At 47.1% G+C, this 22,889-nt stretch overlaps 1 protein-coding gene across 1 annotated transcript in view; it reads left to right on the forward strand.

The window, feature by feature from the left end:
- The first annotated feature begins 1,038 nt into the window (after nucleotides 1–1,038).
- Nucleotides 1,039–22,889, forward strand: part of LOC146185170 (adhesion G protein-coupled receptor L1-like) — a 60,292-nt gene continuing 38,441 nt past the window's right edge. The window contains exons 1-7 of the mRNA XM_084605487.1: nucleotides 1,039–1,329; nucleotides 4,068–4,376; nucleotides 6,748–6,945; nucleotides 7,483–7,674; nucleotides 18,144–18,215; nucleotides 19,753–19,876; nucleotides 20,922–21,008. Of these exons, the coding sequence (XP_084461613.1) occupies nucleotides 1,042–1,329; nucleotides 4,068–4,376; nucleotides 6,748–6,945; nucleotides 7,483–7,674; nucleotides 18,144–18,215; nucleotides 19,753–19,876; nucleotides 20,922–21,008 (1,270 nt within the window). The 5' untranslated portion in view covers nucleotides 1,039–1,041. The remainder of the gene's footprint in view (nucleotides 1,330–4,067; nucleotides 4,377–6,747; nucleotides 6,946–7,482; nucleotides 7,675–18,143; nucleotides 18,216–19,752; nucleotides 19,877–20,921; nucleotides 21,009–22,889) is intronic.

A 22,889-nucleotide genomic window follows, 5' to 3' on the forward strand; every position in this document is an offset into this window, starting at 1 on the left:
AGAGGACTGACGGGATAATTATGGCTGAGGGCACGCTTTATAATTTTAGTAAATATCTTCATTGGCCATTTATTGGCTGCCGTACAGCTTTCTTTGTCCAAGCACGTGCACTTCGCTACTCGCTGGATTCCATGGCTTAACATGTGCTTCGATATCCCACATTTATTAATTAGCATAAAGTCGTCAACTACCACACTAAGACAACCCTAATCATTCCTGTGGTTTCGTGACGCGTCCGTACTGCCTTCCGGGCATTTTGACTGGCTATATACCTATGCTATCAAGGAGTTTTCGTCATCTTCCTCTCGAGCTCGCTGCTGCCTTGCGCGTATCAGGACGTCTCAGTAAAGACTCCCTAACTCATGCAACTGTTTTCAGCGACATTATTGAGTGAAAGTCTATCCGAAACTCATAGAACAACCCACTTAAAACAAACTGTACAAACGAACCTGTGTGGTCTACAAGTAACGTGTATGAATCGGTATCTAAGCATCCCGGATTCTATTCCTGCAGTCTGCAAACTACTTTTCTCTTGCCAGTTCCTGCAATTCGGCCTTATCATGCGGCCAAGTGGCGTTATGTAACATGCCGACCAATCAGGGCACGCTATCTCACTTGCCAGAGGCATGCTCGGGATGTTTCGCTCAAAACGTCGACTATTGTAATGCGGACGCCGGATTTATTGGTGAACGAGAGCCTAAAAGCTATCGCTTTACAAATGCGCTGCATGTGTTCAAAAACAGTGAGCGCGAAGATAAATGTTTTGCCGAAAGTTTCTTAGGGCTGTTCATAACCTGTTTGCTAGTTTTTGAAAACATAGTACTCAATCGCCTTGTTGAATCTGGTAGGAAGGCATTCATTCTCCTGTTTGAGCATTTGGAATGCTTGTCTGCCCTTCCTTTGAACGCGACTTGAGAAATCTGAACAAAGCATGCGATTGCGAGCACACGAGTTATGACTACAGTGGTGAGCCCATGAATGGCCCCTTATGTCGCCACGGACACTGCAGCATAGTCTCATTTTATCGCAGTGATGTGGCAGATGGCAGTTCTGCTGTGTGCCGTGGCGCCCTGCCGAGCCTTCTCAATCCTGTCACCGCCAAGGAACGCAGCGATGCCTTCGCAGTCAACATCGGCTAATCCTCCCTTCGTGCCAGCCATACAACACCTGCTGGTTATCCAGCCGATTCAAGTGAAAGTCAGTCAGTCTGGTCAAGCTGAGCCACTGGGGCACGACTCCAAAGAACCTTTAGGAACTGTCACGAACAGCCCCGAGGATTGCAGCGACCAGAAGTTGGTCGTGACGTGGCCAGCGGTACCCGCACTTCCGGTAGGTTCCCTAAGACGTCAACTTCCTTGACAGCTGCCGGGTTGGCAATAAACAAGGAAATATGTACCGTACTACCAGGCAACATACGGTGCGGCAGGCATTTGAGAACACGCTTTATAGTTGTTACACTGTTTTGTAAATCATAACCATTAAAGTCATTTCTGATGCTATTAAATATGCAAGACCCTAATATAACCGAGATGAGGCATGCTGCCAGCGGGTAACTTTTATTCTAGAGTCACTGCATTACTGAGAGTCTCCCGGTCATTTTTATTTGGTGTGTGGACAGAACTGGGGTTGCCAGGGGTGATGTAGCCGCCATTTGGCACAAGAAGACTGTCGGCGCTTTGATGATTTTAGGACATCAGAATTCGTAAGTTAAGATGCCATCGATGAGCATCCCATATGTCCATAAGAGCTCTGGTTACGGAGATACTGGCTGGCTGTGCCGGCAGCCATTGGATAAGGGATTAGGGCCTTAAGCTGTCTGCTTCTAAGCTGATACTCTGATGAACTAGCCCAGCATAAACTAGCCCTGATGAACTAGCCGAGATGAACTAGCAGCATACCCTACATAATTTCTAAGAACGTATCAGTTATTTTAGCCACAAGTTAAAGCTGCGAAAGAAACTTCAGCACCACCGCATTTACGGTCCTGGATCACTGCAAATGCCTCAAGCCTTCCCCAATGTTTCATAAGTTTTTTTTTTTTTTGCATAATGACAGAATGGCAATTTTATGTATGCGCGGTAAAAGTGTGTATTCTATAAATTTGTCATCTAAAACGTGAAAACTGAATATTTCAAGTTCTGTAATAAACTCCTGTTGATATTGGCCCTGTACCATGGCTTTAACAGCAGTTATTGCAGGTCGGGCCGGGCCTGGGCCTTAATTCGAAGCTCAGGTGTGTGCTCGGCCGGGCTCTTGTCCTTTTAATGTCGGACCAGCCCGGACTCTCCGTAACTTAGAGCCTGGACCGGGCTCGAACTCGAAATTTTGGCCCGTGCCCATCTCTAAACTACCATCCAATGGTTAGCCTCCCACAATGGCTCCTCCATTCCCGCTTTTCTCTCTCGGTGATCAGCTTCTTATGTTTGGCTTCGCAAACAAGTCGTTACTTTATTACACAGCTTAGCGCCCCTTGAAAGTCTGTATCGTCTTACTAATCTGGTTGTGGACGAAAACAGAAAGTTGTAAAAACACATGCCCCATTCCTCACGGAAAACAATAATTATTGTCGCACGTTTTTGCGAGGAACGCACATCATCGCCATCAGCACTCTAGCTAAGCCCACTCTAATGGTAAAGACCTTTCCAAAAGCCCTCCAGTTAAACCGGTCCTGTGCCGGCCGCGAACACCTCATCCCCTCAGATTTTCGGACTTCATCCATCTAATTTTTTGTCGCACCCAGCTGCGCTCGCGCCTCTTAATACCCACTACATTAAGCATATCGACCATCAATTGTCTTGCCTTTCCTTTACATGCCCTTCCCCATATATCCCTGCCCATGCCCCCTTCTCCCTAATTTCAGCTAGAAAGTACCGATCTCTTATTAGTTTCCTCGCCCGCTCTGCTCTTTTTCCAACTTAAATGTTGAGTTTGTCATTTTACTTTATAAACTTGCATGCATAGCCCGCATTTTAAGCTGAACTCTTTCCGTTGGGCTCCTTGTGTAAGATATAGCTCTTACACCCATTTACGTTCAGGGGTACAAGGCAGGCTGCCATTATTAATCTGAGGTTAGCAGCCAAATACGCTCCACTTCATTCCTATTGTTCTAGGTACTAAACTACCGAGGATCGCATCTCCGGTCGCCAGCTTCTCTAAGTAGACGCGTTTTGTTACCACATAGAGCACCTTCCTGCCTATCGTAAACAGCTGCCCTATTTCAAGACGGTTGAAAAATATTTTGTGTCTGAGATAATTTAAAATCTACCATTCTGGTTTGCATGTCGAGGTTGTTGAGAATAATTTACAACGTGTCCCTGACTTGCAATACCAGATGATGATATCTCACAAATTACTATGGTGTTTCTATTACTCTTATCTCCAACTGCTCCCAATTTTGTTTTTTGAATACATCCTGTAAGTAAATATATTGGAGAGATCGTGTCGCCTCTTCGGCCCCATCCCTTATTGGTATAATTGGTTAAGGAGGACTGTATCGGCCGTAGCCGCTGCAGATAACTTTTAGGATCTTTAAAGATAGCTCGCCTACACCGTAGTATCATAATGGCTGCTGCCTGTCAAGGTCTCGCCTGAGTGAAATTGTTTCTTATCTAGGAAAGCTGCACGGTGGAGCGGGTCATACTCTCGCGCTTACCAGGTTTGTTTGAAGCCAGAATATACGCCGCGGGGGCCTACTGTAATGAAAACACAGCCCCATCAGGGGTTAAAAATAAAAATAGAGAAGCGAGAACGAGCAGGTCGGGCTGCAACGGCAGAAACATGTAGCAGCGTGGCCACAAGGTCACTTGACCACTGCGCGTGAAGTCAAAACCTAAAATCACGTGACGGGCGGACAAATAAGCATTGGATGAGACAAATGAGCTGATTCTATGTCTTTGAATTACACGCATACATAGACATAAGCAACTGGATAATTTTTTACTCTGCAAACCATGTAGTGCTGATCGCTCGTTATACTGCGGAAACATTCGCAGTTTATTTTTTTTTTCTTTTAATTTGGACGCCGGCGTCTCTATCCAACCGCCCTTTACTTCTTTCTTTGGTCGAAGGAAACAACAGGCCCTTCACGTCGGTTGAGAGCCTTGGGCGACCGGGGACCACGGTTGGCTGGCGCTGCTTCGGAAACCATCAGCTCAGCAGCACCACTGCGTGCCGTTCCGATCGGCGGAGCTGGTGCCGGCGTTACGACGTCAGCGAAGAACTCTCCGACAAAAAAAGGCAGTGGTAGCTACGTGCAGGACACGCGAGAGATCAGCGCTGCATCTGGCGCGGCCGACGGGTCCGATGGGGACGGCATCGGGGACACAGTCACCTCACCCGTCACCGAATTGCTTCGGGACAAATACGCCTCAGTACAGGTGAGAATGCGTGAAAGCCGCATTCACATACGTAACTGCTACCGCTGTAATCGTTTTTGAAAGCCGGGATTGTCCAGGAGACTTCAGCAGTGATGGTCATGATCATTTTAATGTTTTCTACATTCCAGGGCTTCTTACCCTTGTTCATCTGTTTGCGCTCCGTTCTAGCAGCACGTGGTCGGCGCCGACGTCTGATACGCAAACGGCAACAGTGTGCCAATTATGCATCTACCATGTCCTTTTTGCAATGACCAGTTGTGAAGCGCGAGCTCTTGAAAGCGTTACTGTGGCAGCTAAAATCATTTAGGCCGCCTTGGATGCAGAGCGTCTCGATGAGACAAAGGCTAAATGGGGTACAGGAGCCACATAATGGACGACTACTTACGTAGCAAGTCGTCACTGTCGTGGCCATCATGAGATCCCCGTGTCTAAGCTTAAACCCATTCCCCCGACCCGTTGTCATTTGCCTTCTCGTGCGAGAACGTTAATGAAAGACGAAGAGGTAGCCTCGAAGACTTGTAGAAAACGATGTAGATAGTTGCTTTCCGGCTGATCCTAGCTCAGTTGCAGTGATCCTCTGGCGCCACTGTTGTCGGCAGTAAAGGGTGTCTGGATTTAGCACTAACCATGGTTGGAAGTGGAGGGAGAGGGTGAAGCGATGTCACTGGAATAATCGTAGAGAAAGGGAAGGCAGATATGATTTCTGTGCAACCCAAAGCAAAAGGAGCAAGAGTTGGCGGGAAACCTGTACGCACCTTAGTCCTCTCATCGCGAAGCTGGCTAGAACCTTGAAAATTAAACTAATCTTTTGTACATATTGTTTTCTGGTCTTAATCTGAACCGGTTCTTTCTTAGACTTTTGTCGTCTAGGTAATATAATGTTGAGCATGGTTCTCCTATGTCAGCTTATTCTACTAAAAACAGGAGCGACCTGCTCTGCTCCCAACGCTACCTTAAATCTGTTCTGGCTTGACTGAGAGTCTGACGTTTGAAAATAGCAATTTAGTGCTATTGACGGATGTTCCGATATCCGTTGACCGCAGTACCACTTCCGTTCCCAGGCGGAACCACACGTGCAACGAAGAGGAAGGCGAAAAGCGCATTGCACAAGTTTCGTCTTCATTAGCTGGGCTCGCGATCGCCCTGAATTACGTGGAGACGTCGTGAACATATAGCCTAGACTGTGGCTCATTTCCAATCGAAACAAAGAACCCAAATTCAGAACCGAATTAGGCCATACACCAAACTCAAGCAACTTCTCTCCAAGAATCCAACAATTGCGGCATGAGGATAGGAGAGCAGCCAGAAAAAAAAAAGCATAGCATATAAATATCAAGTGTATCAGACACCCCTGATATTAAATGGCTTATGTAGATGCCGCACAAATGTTGGAAATATTACTCTGCTTTTGTGGTACTTGGGTCAGACCACAGGCCCCTCGCCGTGGCAACAATGGAGGTCAATTTATGGACATCAACAATCTCCCATAACAGTCAAGCTTACAGTTCCCAAACTCCTAATTACATCTAGCCTCAAGGTTTCTTTCTGAATCAAGTGGTTTCTCCTTCCCCCCCCCCCCCCCCTCCCGATTTCAGAATTAATAAAAGGGGGGAGGGGGTAGAAATCAAGATTCATGCAGTCCTGAAAAAGTATGGCGACGTTTGCCGGTTTTAGAAGCAGTTAAGGATGCGTGCGTCATTTTATAGACCTATTGTCATCTTCCTGGCTTGACATTACTCGTCGGATCGCTTTCAGTAAGCTATAGTATGTGTTTATATAGTATACCATAATCGCTACTGCTTGAGCCTCCCTGTCTGTCTCCTTGTCGCCACGTGCAGTCAGCTACATTTCCTAGTTTTGCCTTAACGACACGAACAACTAGCCCCGATCTTCCTCCGTATTTCTAGCAGCAGCATCTAAACGCCAAAGAGAAATGTTTTCAATGCGCTGTTTAGGCTAGGCCGTGATATATTGTGACTGCATTCCATTTTAAAAGAGATTGCTTCCTATGACGTGAAGCTTCATATTTCATATGCTGATTTGTATGATTTGTTTACCATCTTTCAATCTCTGCAATTTTTGTGTTGTACTCGGCGCTAGAGCTGGTCCTAACTCTCACACCTAAAGACAAGCAACTCTTTACCGCCGTGACCCAGCAGCTATATCCCCGCAATCTCACGCAAATACTACCCAAGAAACCCACTCTTAACCATCGAAAGAATTAAAGCAGCGATTGGACTCAGTGCTCAAAATGCGTCTCTGTTAAAGATGTCGGCTTTCTGCACTTTACGTTTACCAGTGCACGTTATTTCCTTTCTCTAAGCTTATTTGGCAAGTATAGGGTGGATTATTGGCGTTTTGCACGCTGCAGGCAGCCAATCACTGCGACCCTGCTGTGGAGTCGATGGGCTTGGACTGGAACCAGACTGAATGCGGCATGATTGCAGCGCAGCCCTGCCCCGTTGGCTACGAGGGGACCGTGTACCGGCCCTGCTATTCTTCCGGGCTTTGGGGTGCATCGGACTTTAGCGACTGCCGCCTTGAGAGGCTAGCCAACATCAGGAACCTGGTGAGTTTTCCAGTCGCCTGGAAATAAGCGAAAATAAAAATTAAAAAAAAAAAAGACGGATTATCTTAATTACGCCTCGGTTATCCACTTGGATTCACTATGCCAGTGCCGCAATGAGAAAATGCCAGCGTTAGACTGTAGCCTCTAAGAATGAAGCCGCCACATCAACGCAGAGCCACACAGCGCTTACCTGCCTACTCACTCTCCCCGCTAGAGGGCTGCCAACTCACTCATAGTTTACTGTATGGAAATGAAAACAGTACCAAAAAGAGTGCGCTTGGCAGCAACTATACACACTGTGTACATCATGTGACGATCTGAAGTCGAAGCGCTGAATCTATAAACTAATAAACGCTTCCAAAAGTGTCATTCCACGCCGACCTTCGTAAATTCCGCTGAAAAGTTCCTTGCGCCCGTCAGAAGCTACCGTTTAAGTCCGGCCAGTGAAAACGGTGTTGGTGGGGCGTTGGACAAAATTGTAAACGAGACCGCCTTACCGGCCTACGATGGCACAGCTTCCCGTTCGTGTGTTCGCAGATATACTACCACCTGCACAACAATCTAATCGAGGGTCTGTACCACTTGGCGGACGACTTGGCGCGTTACCTGGCAAGTGCAGACATGCGTAGTCCCATGGACCGACTGGACACAATGGATGCCCTCAGCTCGGTGCTCCGAACTAAATTGACGCTGAAGCTTCGCAACGGCTTCGACATCGCCTTCGTTCAGGTAAGTGCCACCTGCTTCTGGCAGAGTCTAAGCGCAAAAGCGTTATACTCAACGTTCGCCGGAAAGCCGCCGCGGTAACGTAAAGTATACGCATTGGCTGAATAAGTCAGGCACGTCACAGGAAATCTGATTTCACCTCGACTTCACAAGTGATGTGACGTTTGTGGGGGCCTTGTGTACCACCAAATCTTGTAGCTCAGTCCCCACGAAAAGTTCGCTATCACAATATTTTATTTCTGGTCGCGTTCTGTCATATTAAGTCAGTCATATGCTTCTAGCGGAAATTTTTCAGGCATGCTTAAAACGCACGGCTTCTAAGCAGATCGCTTTCGAGTAAAATAACTGAAAGAGTGCAATTAGGTTTTAAATTTTATTATTTAAGGTAGATTAAGAAGATAAAAAAATGGCAGTGGCTTAGCTCTGCTACGCCAGGATATACGTAGCGAGGAACTACTCTCTCCAGGTTTCGGCATGTTGCTGAGCCTATAGTTGAGCTTATACTGATTAGCAATGAAGATATATTGGTCGGCACGTATCATTTTTTTTTATTTCATTTTATTTTATTTTTTGTCGGTACCCCTTGACCTTCATGAGGCTCCATCTGAGCCGCTATGCGCCGCCTGTTACTCTCTGCATCCTGGCGGTCTCTGCTGCTGGTCTGAACTTTTGGTATTCATTCTTTTCTGCTGAATGACCAATTTCCAGGCGAAAACTACTGGATTGGAGGAATTGAGCCTCTCCAGTCGATACCCCGTAGAGCAGCGGCCCGACTCTCTCCATGCGAAACGACTGTGCTGCGGCCGCCGTGCCCGCCTCCGTTTACACACGCATGCGCAGTTATGTGCATAGCCAGCACGTGGCATCCGTGTGACGACACGCGCGGCTCCATTAGTGATGTGGGCGTACGGCCCCTACTTCGTCGGTCCGCCAGCTGCTCTTCTTTGGTTGCCGCGCATGCGCATAACCGCGCAGCGCTGGTGCGCGCGGCAATGGTGGCCGCACCCAGCAGCGAAGCTCTGATGTCACGTCCCTCGCACCTACTCTTTCTCTCTGCCACGCATTCCATACATTCCAGAGCGGTTTCACACCGAAATGCTCAACTGCTAGCCGAATGTAGTTTTCCCTACAAAATAGCTGAGGCAGTTGCACGCCCCCTTCTCGCTTTGGATGCGTGCGAAACACTTTCAGGTGCATTCTCAGCTATTTCACTCGAATAGTTTTCAGAAGTTGCAATAAATCGAAGCCGAAAGCGAGGAAAAAATGGAAAGCGGTTTTGTTTAAAGATGATCATCTAAGATAAAAATTTTAAAGGCGTCCAAGGGTGCATTCGAATACACGTGCGCGCGATCCCAGTGATTGGCTGACTGAGCCCTCGCACCATTGTATTCACAGAAAAGAACCACCCATTTGCATAATACTCTGAAATTAAATTGAATGGTATGCTTAACGGTCACTGAAAGTTGTAATTGCCTGCTTAGCACTAGGGACAATCTAGGACATTCTAGCGCTAAAGCGGACGGCCTGAATTATTGTCACCGTCATCCTCCATGATAACTGCGAGCATTCTGAAAGCACTGGGCAACTGATGTTAGCCTGGCCAATCAAAAAAGAAATAAGGATAAACTTGCCTAGTCAGCACTGCTAAAGGCGCAATGGGCATAAGCCAATATAGAATGGCAGAAAATAAACAAGACGGGCAGAAAAGAAATTTCTGCATCGAAGGAAAGAAAAAAAAAAGAAAAGGGCGAGGGAGGGTGTACATCGAAGCTGTGGAGGTATTTGAAGAGAGCGCTAAAATTTCTTTTCATTTATCTTGTATATCTTCCCTTTTTTTTTCATATCTAGATTGCCTTCTCATTTTTTATTTTACTATTTCTTAATAATTTGCCCTTTGTATGCTTTGAAAATATGGACTGTGATAAATTTAGGAGAGCTACTATATTTGTATGCAGATTGGCTATTACTGAATGGAAAGAGAGGCAATGGAAAGAGAGGCAGCATTTGCTACTTCTCCTGTGGTGGCTTGTTGCTTCCTTATAATTGTATGACAAGGGGTACTCAATCGTTAGTCATTACTCACTGTTAATTTGAACATTATAATCACAATTACACAAAGATAATAAAATAATATATATATTGTCACGGGTTCTATCGCTACCCGGACGGCAGTACAGAAGGACACGGTCAAAGGACGGGGTTGAGGCACAGGAGGCAGAGAGCAGGCGCTTGACCAGGCAAAAGCAGCGGCGTCCCAGAACCACGCGCACTCCGCAGAACTTCGTCTTCTTCTCCCTCCAGAACTGACACGGTTAGCGCGGGTTACACTACTCCTCCCCCTGAAAGGCGCATCGTCCCGATGCGCGATCCAGCGTAACTGAAACGTTAAATCAAGCAGAGCTCAGAGTCAGAATACATGGTTCTAGCGTTCACAGTAAGTTTTGAGGCGAACCACATGCACCACTTCAGGATGAGGGGGCCGACGAGATGTGCTCGGAACAATCGGAATCACCTCGTAATTCACGTCGCTTATACGGCGAACGACCTCGTATGGGCCAAAGTAACGTTTTAGCAGCTTCTCGCTGAGACCGCGACGGCGAACGGGAGTCCACACCCACACTTTATCACCAGGTGCAAAATGAACTTCACGATGCCGGAGGTTGTACCTGCGTGCATCGACGTGCTGGCGGTCTTGGATGCGTAGTCGTGCCAACTGTCGGGCTTCTTCTGCGTGCTGGGTTACCAGTTCGACATCGTCGTAAGAGTAGGCCTCCGGCTCATGGGGAAGCATGGCGTCAAGCATAGTAGTCACCTCTCGGCCATGCACCAGACGGAACGGCGAAAACCCGGTTGTTTCCTGAGTTGCGGTGTTATAAGCGAAAGTTACGTAGGGAAGAATATCGTCCCATGTACGGTGCTCGACGTCCACATACATAGATATCATGTCGGCCATAGTCTTATTAAGGCGCTCTGTGAGTCCATTCGTTTGGGGGTGGTATGCGGTAGTTTTCCGGTGGTGCGTGTTGCTTAAACGCAAGATCTCTGCCATTAGCTGGGACACGAACGCGGCACCGCGATCTGTGATCAAAACTTCGGGAGCACCATGGCGGAGGACGATGGACTCGACGAAAAACTTCGCTACATCAGCCGCTGTTGCAGAATGTAAAGCTCGCGATTCAGCATACCGTGTGAGGTAATCAGTAGCAACAGCAATCCAGCGGTGTCCCGAGTTGGACGTAGGAAAAGGTCCGAGCAGGTCCATTCCTACCTGCTGGAACGGAGTCATAGGCGGCGGAATGGGGTGAAGATGTCCTGCGGGTTGTACGGGCGGAGTCTTACGTCTTTGACATTCGCGGCAGGTCCTGGTATAGTGACGAACAGTCTTAGCAAGTTGAGGCCAGTAATACTTGGAACGAATTCGTGCGAGTGTTCGGCTGTATCCCAAATGCCCGGAAGTTGGGTCGTCATGACAGGCGTCCATAATTTCATTACGTAGGTCAGCCGGAATAACCAGTAGCCAAGACCTCGCACTCGCTGCGAAGCTCTTTTTGTATAGCACATTGTTGCGAAGACGTAGTGCGGGTAGAACGCGCAAGAAGACGCGTGGAATGGTGCCTTCTTGACCTTCCAGATGGGCGATTACTTCACGGAGTTCAGTGTCGTGTCGCTGCCGCGCTGCCATATCGACCGTGCTTATGGTACCTATAAAAGCATCTTCATACTCGTCGTCTTGACCATCAGACGCTGATTCTATAGGGGCTCTCGAGAGGCAGTCAGCATCTGTGTGCCTGCGACCGGACTTATAAACTATTGTAGCATCGAATTCTTGCAACCGAAGGGCCCACCGTGCAAGTCGCCCTGAAGGGTCTCTCAGAGTGCTGAGCCAACAAAGAGAGTGATGGTCGGTAACCACCTGAAATGGGCGTCCGTAAAAGTACGGTCTGAACTTATTAATCGCCCAAACTACCGCGAGGCATTCTTTTTCAGTGGTCGAGTAGTTAGTCTCCGCCTTCGATAATGTTCGACTTGCGTAAGCGATTACACGCTCGGTCCCGTTCTGTTTTTGAATGAGCAAAGCTCCGAGGCCCTTGTTGCTGGCGTCTGTATGAACTTCAGTCTCGGCGTCCTGGTCAAAGTGCCCGAGTACAGGGGAGGTCTGTAAGCTTTGTTTAAGGCGGTCGAATGCACGCTGCTGTTCATCCGACCACTGGAAGGCGACGTTCTCCTTCGCGAGATGAGTAAGTGGTGCAGCGACATGAGAAAAATTGGGAACAAAGCGCCTATAGTAAGCACAGAGGCCCAGAAACCTCCGTACGGCGTTCTTGTCCGATGGTGTTGGAAAGGAGGCGACGGCGGCTGTTTTATCGGGATCTGGACGAACGCCCGCGCTACTGACGACGTGGCCAAGAAATTTTAATTCCTCGTAGGCAAACTTGCACTTTGTTGGCTTTAGAGTGAGGCCTGCGCTTCTTATAGCTTGTAGTACTGCTCTCAGGCGAAGAAGATGATCGGAGAACGTGCTTGAGAAGATTACAACATCATCAAGGTAGACGAGACAAGTTTGCCACTTCAGTCCGGCCAAGACGGTGTCCATAACGCGCTGAAAGGTTGCTGGGGCGGTACAGAGGCCGAACGGCATCACTTTAAACTCATATAGACCATCCGGGGTTATAAAAGCAGTCTTCTCTCGGTCGCGCTCATCAACTTCGATTTGCCAATAACCACTTTTCAGATCTATGGATGAAAAGTAACGGGCATGTCGTAGATTATCAAGTGCGTCATCAATGCGAGGAAGGGGATAAACATCCTTCTTGGTGACGTTGTTGAGACGGCGATAGTCAACACAGAATCGAAGAGTGCCATCCTTTTTCTTTACTAGTACCACTGGAGCTGCCCATGGGCTGTGCGAGGGTTGGATTATATCGTCGGCCAGCATTTCTTGCACTTGGTTCTGAATAACTTCACGTTCTTTGAAAGAAACTCGGTAAGGCGACTGACGAACAGGGTGAGCAGCGTCATCGGTAATTATTCTGTGTTTGGCAATGGTCGTCTGGCGAACTCCGGATGACGTAGAGAAGCAGTCTTGGAATTCTGCAAGCAGCGCTATCAATTTGGCCCTCTCGCTCACAGAGAGATTAGGTGCAATGCTTACACCCAAAGGTGCATCGTTCTGCTGCGAAGAGAAAGAGGAGAAAGCACCTTCGGACAGGGCAACAACTTGAATAGGGGCGGTAATGCTCTCCATGGTACCGAGAGCCGTGCCTTTCGTAAGGCGCTGTGGAGTGCCACAAAAGTTGGTGACTAGGACGTGTACGCAGCCAGTATTCAGCTGCGCGATACCTCGAACAACACCAAGACCCCGTTCAAGAAGCAGCTGAGCACTTCCTTCCAGCAAAACTTCGCCAGAAGCAACGTGGTCGGACGTGACAGGGAGAAATACGCTAGACTGGGGCGGTACGGTTACGTGCTCCGCCAAAACGCGTGCCGTGCAAACTTGGGGTTTTGTTTGCGCCGAGGTATATCGAGGTTGACGAAGCGTGAGGCGGCGGTCGGTAAAGTCGATTACAGCGCTGCAATCACTCAAAAAATCCATGCCGAGAATAATGTCTCTGGAACATTTCGATAGTACAACAAAGGTAACTGGGCACCTGAGACCGTTAATCTCAATACGAGCAGTGCATCTGCCGATTGGTCTCACGAGGTGGCCTCCAGCGGTTCTGATATCGGGGCCATCCCACTGCGTCGTTACCTTGCGAAGTCGGCGGCATAGCTCCCCACTCATAACAGAATAGTCTGCACCGGTGTCAACGAGTGCCGTCACGTCGTATCCGTCGATCACAACATCGAGGTTATTGTACACTGTGGCGCGACGGTCGTCGGAAGCTCCGTCGGGGAGTTCGTCGTGAAGTTCGTCAGAAAGCTCGTCAGAGAGCTCGTCGGAAAGCTCGGCGGGAAGTTCGGCGAGAAGTTCGGCGCGAAGTTCGTCGGGAAGGTCGTCAAGTTGATCGTCGGTTCGCGTGGGGGAGCGGGGCGAAAAACGTGGAGGCTCTTTAACAGGAACGGGTTCGGCAACGTCACCTCCAGACGTCGCCGGGCTTAGTTTTCCCGATGAGGGGACAGGCTTTGCCGTCGATTGCTGCGAAGGGGAGATTCGTATCGGCGGGACGGTGTCGAGCGAAGGTCGCGACGTGAAGATCGGTCGGGTGGTGGTGAACGGCGCAGATAATCCGCGATCTCACGGGGTTGCTCGCCGAACTCCGGGCGGGGAGCATTCCGCTGGAAACCGCGAAGACCAAGCTCGCGGTAAGGGCAGCGACGGTAGACGTGGCCTGCTTCTCCGCAGTGGAAGCATAGCGGGCGTTGGTCGGTTGTCCTCCACGCGTCAGCCTTGCTCACCCATTGCTGCTGTGGACGACGATCGTACACAGGGATACGGGGTTGTGCAGGCAAGTACTGACGGCGAGCAGGCGGCGGTGGTGGCTGCTGCGGCGGCGGGCGACTAGCAACGGACGCGTACGTCTCAATGGGCTGAGTAGGTGAAGAAGCAACGGAGCACTGTGGATAAAGGGCACGTTGTACTTCTTCGCGGACAGTATCCGTGAGGGCGCAGGATGCCGTACCATCAGCAGGTGGAAGCAGCTGCCGTATTTCCTCGCGTACAACTTCGCGGATGATCTCGCGTAGGTTTGCGGTGTCGAGGGAACCAACAGGGAAGCGAGCAGCTGAAAGGTTCGAAACGCTGGGACCTCCAGCAAGGCGACGATAATGGTCCGCTCGCGTAACCAAGGCTCGCTCAATGTTCGTCGCCTCATTTACAAATTGCGCCACTGTAGTCGGCGGATCACGAATAAGCCCGCCGAAAATGTCACTCTTGACGCCCCGCATGAGTGCACGCACCTTTTTTTCCTCGGTGGCACGGGGGTCGGCACGGGAGCTAAGTCGTAGGACGTCTTGAACAAAACTCGTTACAGTTTCGTCGGGTCGTTGTACTCTTGTTTGCAGAAGGTCTTCTGCTCGCTGTCGCCGATACTGATTGGCGAACGTCCGTCGCAGCTCTTCCTTACAGGTGTCCCAGGATGTAAGGGAGGCCTCGTGGTTTTCGAACCAGTGCCGAGCCGTACTGTCCAGGCAGAAATACAAATTCTGAAGACAGTTTTCGGCATTCCAACCGTTGTGGCGGGCCACACGTTCGTACTACTCCAGCCAATCCTCCACATCTTCGGAGGCATCGCCATGGAACGTGGCAGCCGCTCGAGGAGCCATCGGTAGGTACACCACGGACGGTGCGAGAAACGAGTCCGTCTGTTGACATTGGGTCGTGGTACTCCGGGCCATTGTAAGTTGTGGAGAGCTGGAGTTCGGCAACAGACCAAATTCAGGAGCAAGCCCTTGAAGTCGCCGGCTGGCACGTATCTCGGCCTCCTCGTCGAAGGGGCGGCGGCTGAGACTTGGGGGCGAACTCAGAGTAGCGGGTTTTGAGGGGCTGTGCTGCATTTACCCCGCGTCTCCACCAGAATGTCACGGGTTCTATCGCTACCCGGACGGCAGTACAGAAGGACACGGTCAAAGGACGGGGTTGAGGCACAGGAGGCAGAGAGCAGGCGCTTGACCAGGCAAAAGCAGCGGCGTCCCAGAACCACGCGCACTCCGCAGAACTTCGTCTTCTTCTCCCTCCAGAACTGACACGGTTAGCGCGGGTTACAATATTTTGATAATTTTGTGTCTTAGATATTCCTACTTTACTGACCAAAGCACTGGGCTACTGCAGCTTTCGCAAACTTCCTTACGCAATCTAGAACAACGTATGGGTTTGACGCCGGAGCAAAAGAGGGGTTCAGGTGATTGGAAACGGCTGCTTCATGTGGCTGTAGAAAGCATCGCTTACTGGGAGTAAAAGCCCAGATCTCATGAAACATAAAGCTCGCATGCAGCATAGTCCAATTCCAAGTTAGCGGCATCCACCACCAATATGGAAGCCTGTTAGGCTTCTCCTGCACAGCATGTCATGCTACCACTCCCCTTGATATTAAGCAAGGTGAATGGCACATTCGTTGAAGACTCTCAACCACATTTCGTCCAAAATGGTCTGAGACTTTTGAATTGATATTGTTCATGAAGCTTATAAATAACGGTTGGCCAGTCAGTCTTCACTTAGCAATTAAGGCTAGATAAAAAGGGAAATACCACATTTCAGGCTACGCGGCTATCAGCAGCCTTCGTGGTGGTTTCACTGCTATATTACACTCGTAGTTTTGGAATACTAGCTGTGAGCCATGACGCACGGGAGCCACTAACCCACGTATTGAATTACACGTTCATCACCAATGCTTTCTCATGGTAGCTTAAGTTAACAAACCTGTATCGATTTCAAAACAGAAAAGGAAACGAGGTGAATGTAGGAGCTGTCGCCCAGGAAGCGCATTATCCCATTTGGTTAAAGTAGAGGAAAAAGATCTGCTTTCAAGATTAGAGGCTTCCTTGCTGCAAATCAGTCTTCTATCAAATACGGCCACCTGAAGTACGAATAAATTAAGCTGGTACTACTTAACATAGTCTAACGATAAGGCAAGTTACAGAAAACAATGTCATTTGGCATGTTCACTGAGGCGACACTGACTTAGGCTTTCCTAATCACGAAGTATTAAAATAATAAGTAAGCGAAATAACAGCGGAATTTCAGGCGCATCATTAAAATTGCTACATATTTGCCGTCTGAAGCGTAGATAATATTTAGCCGCGAACAAAACTTACCTTTCAAAATTACTAACCAACTAAGTGCCCCACAATAGGTCGGGGTGAACCCAAATCACGCCACAGCTAGGCCACGGCACTGTAACTCGAGAAGGGACAGGCTCACAAATGGAAATAAATCACGCCCGGGTCACCACTTGTTGGCATCGAGACTCCAAGTCTTCCGCTTCGTCTCTGCGTTTCTCGCGTATGTCAGCAGGTCCGCTTCCCTGCCTGTCTTATAATAACGATACCATGAGGCTGCATGGCGCATGCAAATAAGGCTAACAGGAAATAACAAAGTAGATATCAACACGAAAGCAAAATGTCTTTTAGCGAACTTTCATTCTGGATTATGAAGGAACAGCGCAATTTCACGGGACACAAGAAAAAGATGAAGGACACACACACTTGTGTAGAGTCAAATTGCCTAGTTCCTTCACAATGCAGAACCAACTAGCCCACTAACTTGCTCTTATAATTTTCATCCTGGTAAGTCATAACTTCATATTAACGTACATAAAAGTCACAACTGCACCGTTTTCGCGCAAAGAATGTAGAGGTATCGTTAATAATGTATGCAACAAGCATGGCACACAGAGGCAACAAGGCGTAATGTTAACATTAAACATTAAACTACTTCAATTTAAGAGTACTAAATGTAATTATAAAACCTCATTCAAAAAAGCATGTTTAAAATGATTTTTTAGCCTACCACACAATATCATTAGTTAATAAATTGTTTTCGCATCTCCCCGCAAACTTTCCCGACCTTTTTTATAGCTTCCTTGACATTCGCACTACATATGCAGGAAGCATTTATGTCCCAACATATACTACTCTCGCCCCATGGATTAATTAGGCTAAATTAGTAGCTTGTGCTCTTATAATTTACGATATTGTCTCGTGATGGGGAAAATTTCGGCACAAATGAGCAAAAGGTGTAGTAGCATTGACATCATCACTTATTTGGGCTGATTTGCGCCTACATAAGAACTAAGCAACTCAGCGGCGGCGATATCAGTAAACCCGCTAGCTGGTCGACGAGCAAAGAATGCGCGCTGCACTCATCAGCGCTCTATTCAAATTCATCGAAGGACCACCTAGATAAGGCAGCGAAATGTGACTAGAACAATTTGGAACACTGTAGAAACAGACGCGAGCGGTCGCAATCATTCGATATACATCTCCGCGCATCTCGCTCGACAGCGGAAATGATAAAACCTCTTTTCGGCGACACTGAGCATAAATAAACAATGAACCACGAGATCATTACTTGCGGCACACGCACAATGATAAGGCCGCATGTTAGCAGCAACAAATTAAGATTACAAGTGCTCGAGGCAATATTTTGTGAAGAATATTCTACTCTTGTACAATACCGTACTTTTACGTTGCTACTGAATCTTAATCAGTGCTTTTATCATTCACATTGTTTTGTTATAGCTGTTGATAAGACGCCTTACGGAACTAAGACTCAAGTCCAGGAGTCTGACGTGTATTAAATTTTGGATGTATATTTTGTCTTAATGTTTATACTGACTAAAGAATGCATGGCTCAAAGGAGATGCATGTAGATTGCAATGATGGATGACCAGCGACCTGAGAAAATAACTATTTAAAGTAAAAAAAAATGCACGGCTCATTTATTGCTTTCGATAACCGCTAATATTGGTAATGTGAAATGTCGTACGTCAAGTTGCCAATGTTAATACTGAGTGCCATTTTGTTTCTTTTTGCAGTCCTTGCTGGAATCTGTGAATCAAATACTCGTAAGGAAGACTGTGGGATTCACGTCAGAGTCCAAAAAAGTTGTAAGTTTTTTCATTGAAGGAACAAAAAAAAAAAAAGGCTACATGCTTGTTTTAGTCTCTATTTTCACCCTGTATGAAATTTTTGATGGGCAAGAGTGTAAACTGCCTAATGAATATCGCGGCGCTATCGTAATTATCATATGCGAGCCAGTGATGATATGTGGCTAATTTGCCGCTAATTCAAGTTCTTGTTGGAAGTCGGCGAAGGAGAGCTCAAGCAAAAAGTTACTCTCGGGAGTTTGAGCTAGTGCATATGGTATCTGGAAATATTGAATTTGTTTGGGTGCGTAAAGTGGGCACAACTGAGCTCTTATAATTAGGTTTTAGAAAACCGCTCGTATTCAAGCACGGGACAGACACTGCAAGCATCATGAAAAATACAGAATCGCGTACAGTTTTCTTTTGTGCGTTAAGGTATTCTGGCGGACTAGCCTGCTAAGCATCATGAAGCAAACAGCCCGAGCTGGAACCCACACATAACAGAAAACGGACGACCGCAGACTATCTCTGTTACTTGCAATCATCTTCTCTTCGAAGGATGCAGGGAAACTGAAGGCGCAGGAGATGTATGTATAATTTGACTTGCATGAGCACGTAGTGAGCAGAATGACTAGCTGGTAGGAGGTGCCAAATGGTTTCAAAATTACTCCATGAAGATTTATGCATAATATTGCGCCACGAAATATACTTCAGTATCACGCTTGAGATCAGGTATAATACTCTTCGAAATATGCAGAAAAACGTTAGGCGCATGAGATGTATGTATAATTTAACTTGCATGAAAGCAAAGTACGCAGAATGACTAGCTGGTTGGACATCAGGGCAAGATATCGGTAAGCACTGCCAAGGAAATAAAAGAGCCCGCAAAAGACGTCAGATGATGGAGTTTTTCACGCAACAGACAAAGACAGCGGTTACAGAAACTTCATTCGCCCTAATCCAGAACGCTCTCGACGCAAGCACATTACTACGCACTTGGTGGGGTTGGGCAGAAAGGAGCACAAAAGTACAAAAACAGAAGCAGTAGAGATTCTAGTTCAAGAACTAAATATACAGTGTAAAAAACAGTAATACGGGAAAAATCTATTAGTTTACAAAAAGCCCGATCCATGTGATGTATTAAGAAACAAGCAGGAGGTTGTAGGGCAAAAATAAAATTCTTAGGTCCAAACCAAATAGCAAGGCCCAAGAAGAAAAGATTGCAAGTAACAGCGATAGTCTGCATTCGTTCGTTTCCTGTTGTGTATTTGTTCCAGTTCGTGCTGTTTGTGTCATGATGCTTAGCCGACTAGCCCGCCAGAACATCTTAACACACAAGAGAAAGCTGTAAATATAAGGTTTGGACCAAAGTAAACTGTGCTGCAAAAGCAAGATAGCCAGAGGCGTATCAAAGTGCTCAATACAAACGGAGCGCCTTCCGTTAGGTTTTTTTCTTTTTTTTTTTTTTTTTTTTTTTTTTTTTTTTTTTACTTTTGGACAGTTGGGCAACCTCTAATAGACGGATCCAAGCCAGAGTCAATTTGCTCGTCTCTCGCAGTCGCTTCTGGCGGCGAAGGCTGGCGAGATGGTGCTCAGCTTGTCCGCCTTCGTGGACACCGCCCTGACTGGATTCAGGCTGAGCGACCTCAAAGAGGTGGCACTCTCAGCCTCCGAAAACATCGGTGAGGCGAGCTGCATTCGCTACTGGTTGCTTTTGCATTTCTGTTTTTGCGTATATATCTTTCAAAACGTTCCTTTCTTCTTGCATCAGCCTTAGTTTTGTTAGCTCTTTTAGTCCGACCCGTGAGGGTGCACTAGAAGATGACTGTATATATGTACATATACAGTCGTCTGTGACTGTATACATATATGGGCATCACGCGCGTCTTGCTGTCGCTACAAGCGTCACCTCGCTTCCCATGGCCTACATCAACGAGAGCAGATATTAATGGAAGAGAACTAATTAAAGAGAAAAAGAAAATAAATGCTTCTAAATACGGCTATTCGAAATTATAAAGCCACCGAGCGATTCCATTTAGCTTCAGAAAGTACTGACATCAAAACTTGAGTTTAACTTTCAGTTTAACAAAACGTGCACAGTTTGTTAAGTGGGAGTAGTTTGAAGGTATAAATGCATGTGATTGTATTCTGAAATAAACAGTTGGAAGTTGGTGCCTGTCCGCTTTCCCCTTGCCTTTCTCTTTTGTGGGTGTGGACTTGTTTGTGCCTGTTTTTTTTTCCCCAGTTTTAAAAGGTGAGAGTGCTTGTAGGCACGTACGGAATCTCTCTTTTTATTTACTACACAGCCAGACCTTACGCTTACAAGAGTCCTTATCATAGAATATCGGAGCTCACAAGAAACGTTACGGAAGGATTTCTTCTCTCGCCGCAACTTATCACCCAACTTGAGAAAACCTGACACACGGGAGCGGGCGCACTCTGCCGACTAGCGACCTGGAGGATAAGTTGCTCTGCCAGCGAAACTAGCGACCTACGGCTATGATTAAGACTAAATTATTTCAGGGCCATAGCTTTATAACAGGCGTCAAGAAAGGACACTGGTTGCTTGATGTCTTCCTTTTGTTTTATGTATGGTAACAAATTTATTCATTTGGAGCCCCGTGTTGAAAAATGGGGCTGCATAGAGGAAGGAAGATTCTGAAGAGTTTATCTTGTTTGATCAAGTCAATCCTGTGTTTCCGCTTCTTGCACTGTTTCCACTTGCAGTGCTGAACCTGCGGAGAAAGCAACTCAAAGAACAGCCCGTGCTGCTCTACACAAACGACTCACAGATCACTGCCATAAGGCTAGCAGGTGAGGAACTTCAAGACTGCTTTGCTAACAGACAGTTACTAAACTTAAAAACTGCAAAAAGCATTTGAGTTGACACAAACATGCCTTGCCCAGTCGATCGCGAGCTCATAGTCTCCGCCAAATGAACTCAGTAAAACGCCATGCTTCCCCTGTTTGCTTCCCCGCATTAAAGGCGACTCCAACACTTTTTATTTCAGGCTTTCTGATACCAGAGCCGCAACCGTTATGGTGCGACAAACGCTGTTCATATAATTTCAAATCAGGTACTTGAGAAATTCCGCACAACGTAAGATGCAGTAGCGACTACATACAGTTGCATATCGAGTTATCATTCGAAATACTGCGCAGCGCGTTAATGTAAGTGGTGCTTGAGTTTAACGGCATGGCATTGAACCATGAGGGCTGTTCGTGGATTAAGGTACCTTAACGACCGCTTCTCAAAGAACAGGATTTACCTGAGTTGCAGTGGCTGTCTGAGCGCGCGAGGCCGTCATCAGTGCCTTAGAGGATAAGTTTGCGTCTCCCAGAATGTTCGTTGCTTTAGCGACAATAGGCTCCGAGAATACTAAGCACGTTAACGTGGACAAATAGGAGAGAAAAATCAGAATACCAGCCCCGTGCAAGAGAACGCGCTGAGAATTTTACGCACGTGCGGGTGATGGAGGGAATAAACTGAACCTAAACAACTTTCTTGCCACGAATATTTACGAATTAACATGACGGTCACCTTGCACTTCCGATTTATGAAGGGCGCCAATGTTTTCTAGGCGTCCTCAGCCTTGCAGAATCAAATGGTTCACAATGCGATGCGATGGCAGTGCTCAATTACTCTTGCGCATTCATTTTATGTAATCTCGAAAGAAACCCTTACCTGATTAATATTAAACTTTTCGCGCTTTGCCTCCACGAAGGATTCTACCCCTCGAGCCAAAATGGAAAGAGATATACAAGACCGCCTGATTGCCGTTATTCGCCACTGCTTTAGAAATCGGCTTTAGAGATGCTGTTCGGATTCAGAGTTTCTGGCTGAAGCCGAACAGCATCTGAACTCTCTTGCTCGCATGCGAAGCTTGTACAGATATTCTGGCTCTACACGAAATTCGTTTTAGAGCTCAGTAAGCATGTCTTCTCGCTTAAGTGGGGCGCCAGGGGAGTGCTGAACAGTGTAAGTGGGTGTCGAGGGTTCATTTGGTGCGCAAGGCGGTTTTTTCCAAAACACAAACGAGGGAACATTCGAAGTGTTGCCGTTTCACGTTCATTAGCGGCTTGGTATAATCAGGAGAAAAAGGCAAATGAAGACGCCGTAAGGTAATTTCCGTCTTCCGCTGCCTAACACGAACAGTGCATTCCCACATAAAGGAAGACGAAGCAGGTAATTAACTTTCCATCAGTCGCTGAGGAGCATGCGCACCGCCAAGTATTGCATTCGAGCACTGACTCGTAACATACGATGACACAGACAGTGATTAAGTGCGAGTGTTTCGTATGCAGACTGTGTGCACACTACAACTTAAAGGTGCTTGCTAATGATTCTTTGGGCCCAACCGAAAAATCTTAAGCACATCAAAGCAAGTCCTTTGATGTTTCTTCCCACCTCATTGCGCATATATATATGAAGGAAAGAAGCCAACAGTCGGCGATGCCAAGGAAAGCATTGGGGATTATGTTTTATGTCTTTTTTTTTAATATTTACTTGGATAATCACAGAAATGAGTAATGTAATCTGCTTAGGGTAAAGATAATTAAACACAAAGTAGAAGAAAAAACAACGTGCTGATGGGGGACCGAACCCACGACCTCCGAATATCGCGTCCGGTGCTCTTCCAACTGAGCTATATATATATATATATATATATATATATATATATATATAATCTTGCA

Source organism: Amblyomma maculatum, chromosome 6, assembly GCF_055883805.1.
Source record: "Amblyomma maculatum isolate TAMU_Amacu chromosome 6, ASM5588380v1, whole genome shotgun sequence".
NCBI classification, from domain to species: domain Eukaryota; kingdom Metazoa; phylum Arthropoda; class Arachnida; order Ixodida; family Ixodidae; genus Amblyomma; species Amblyomma maculatum.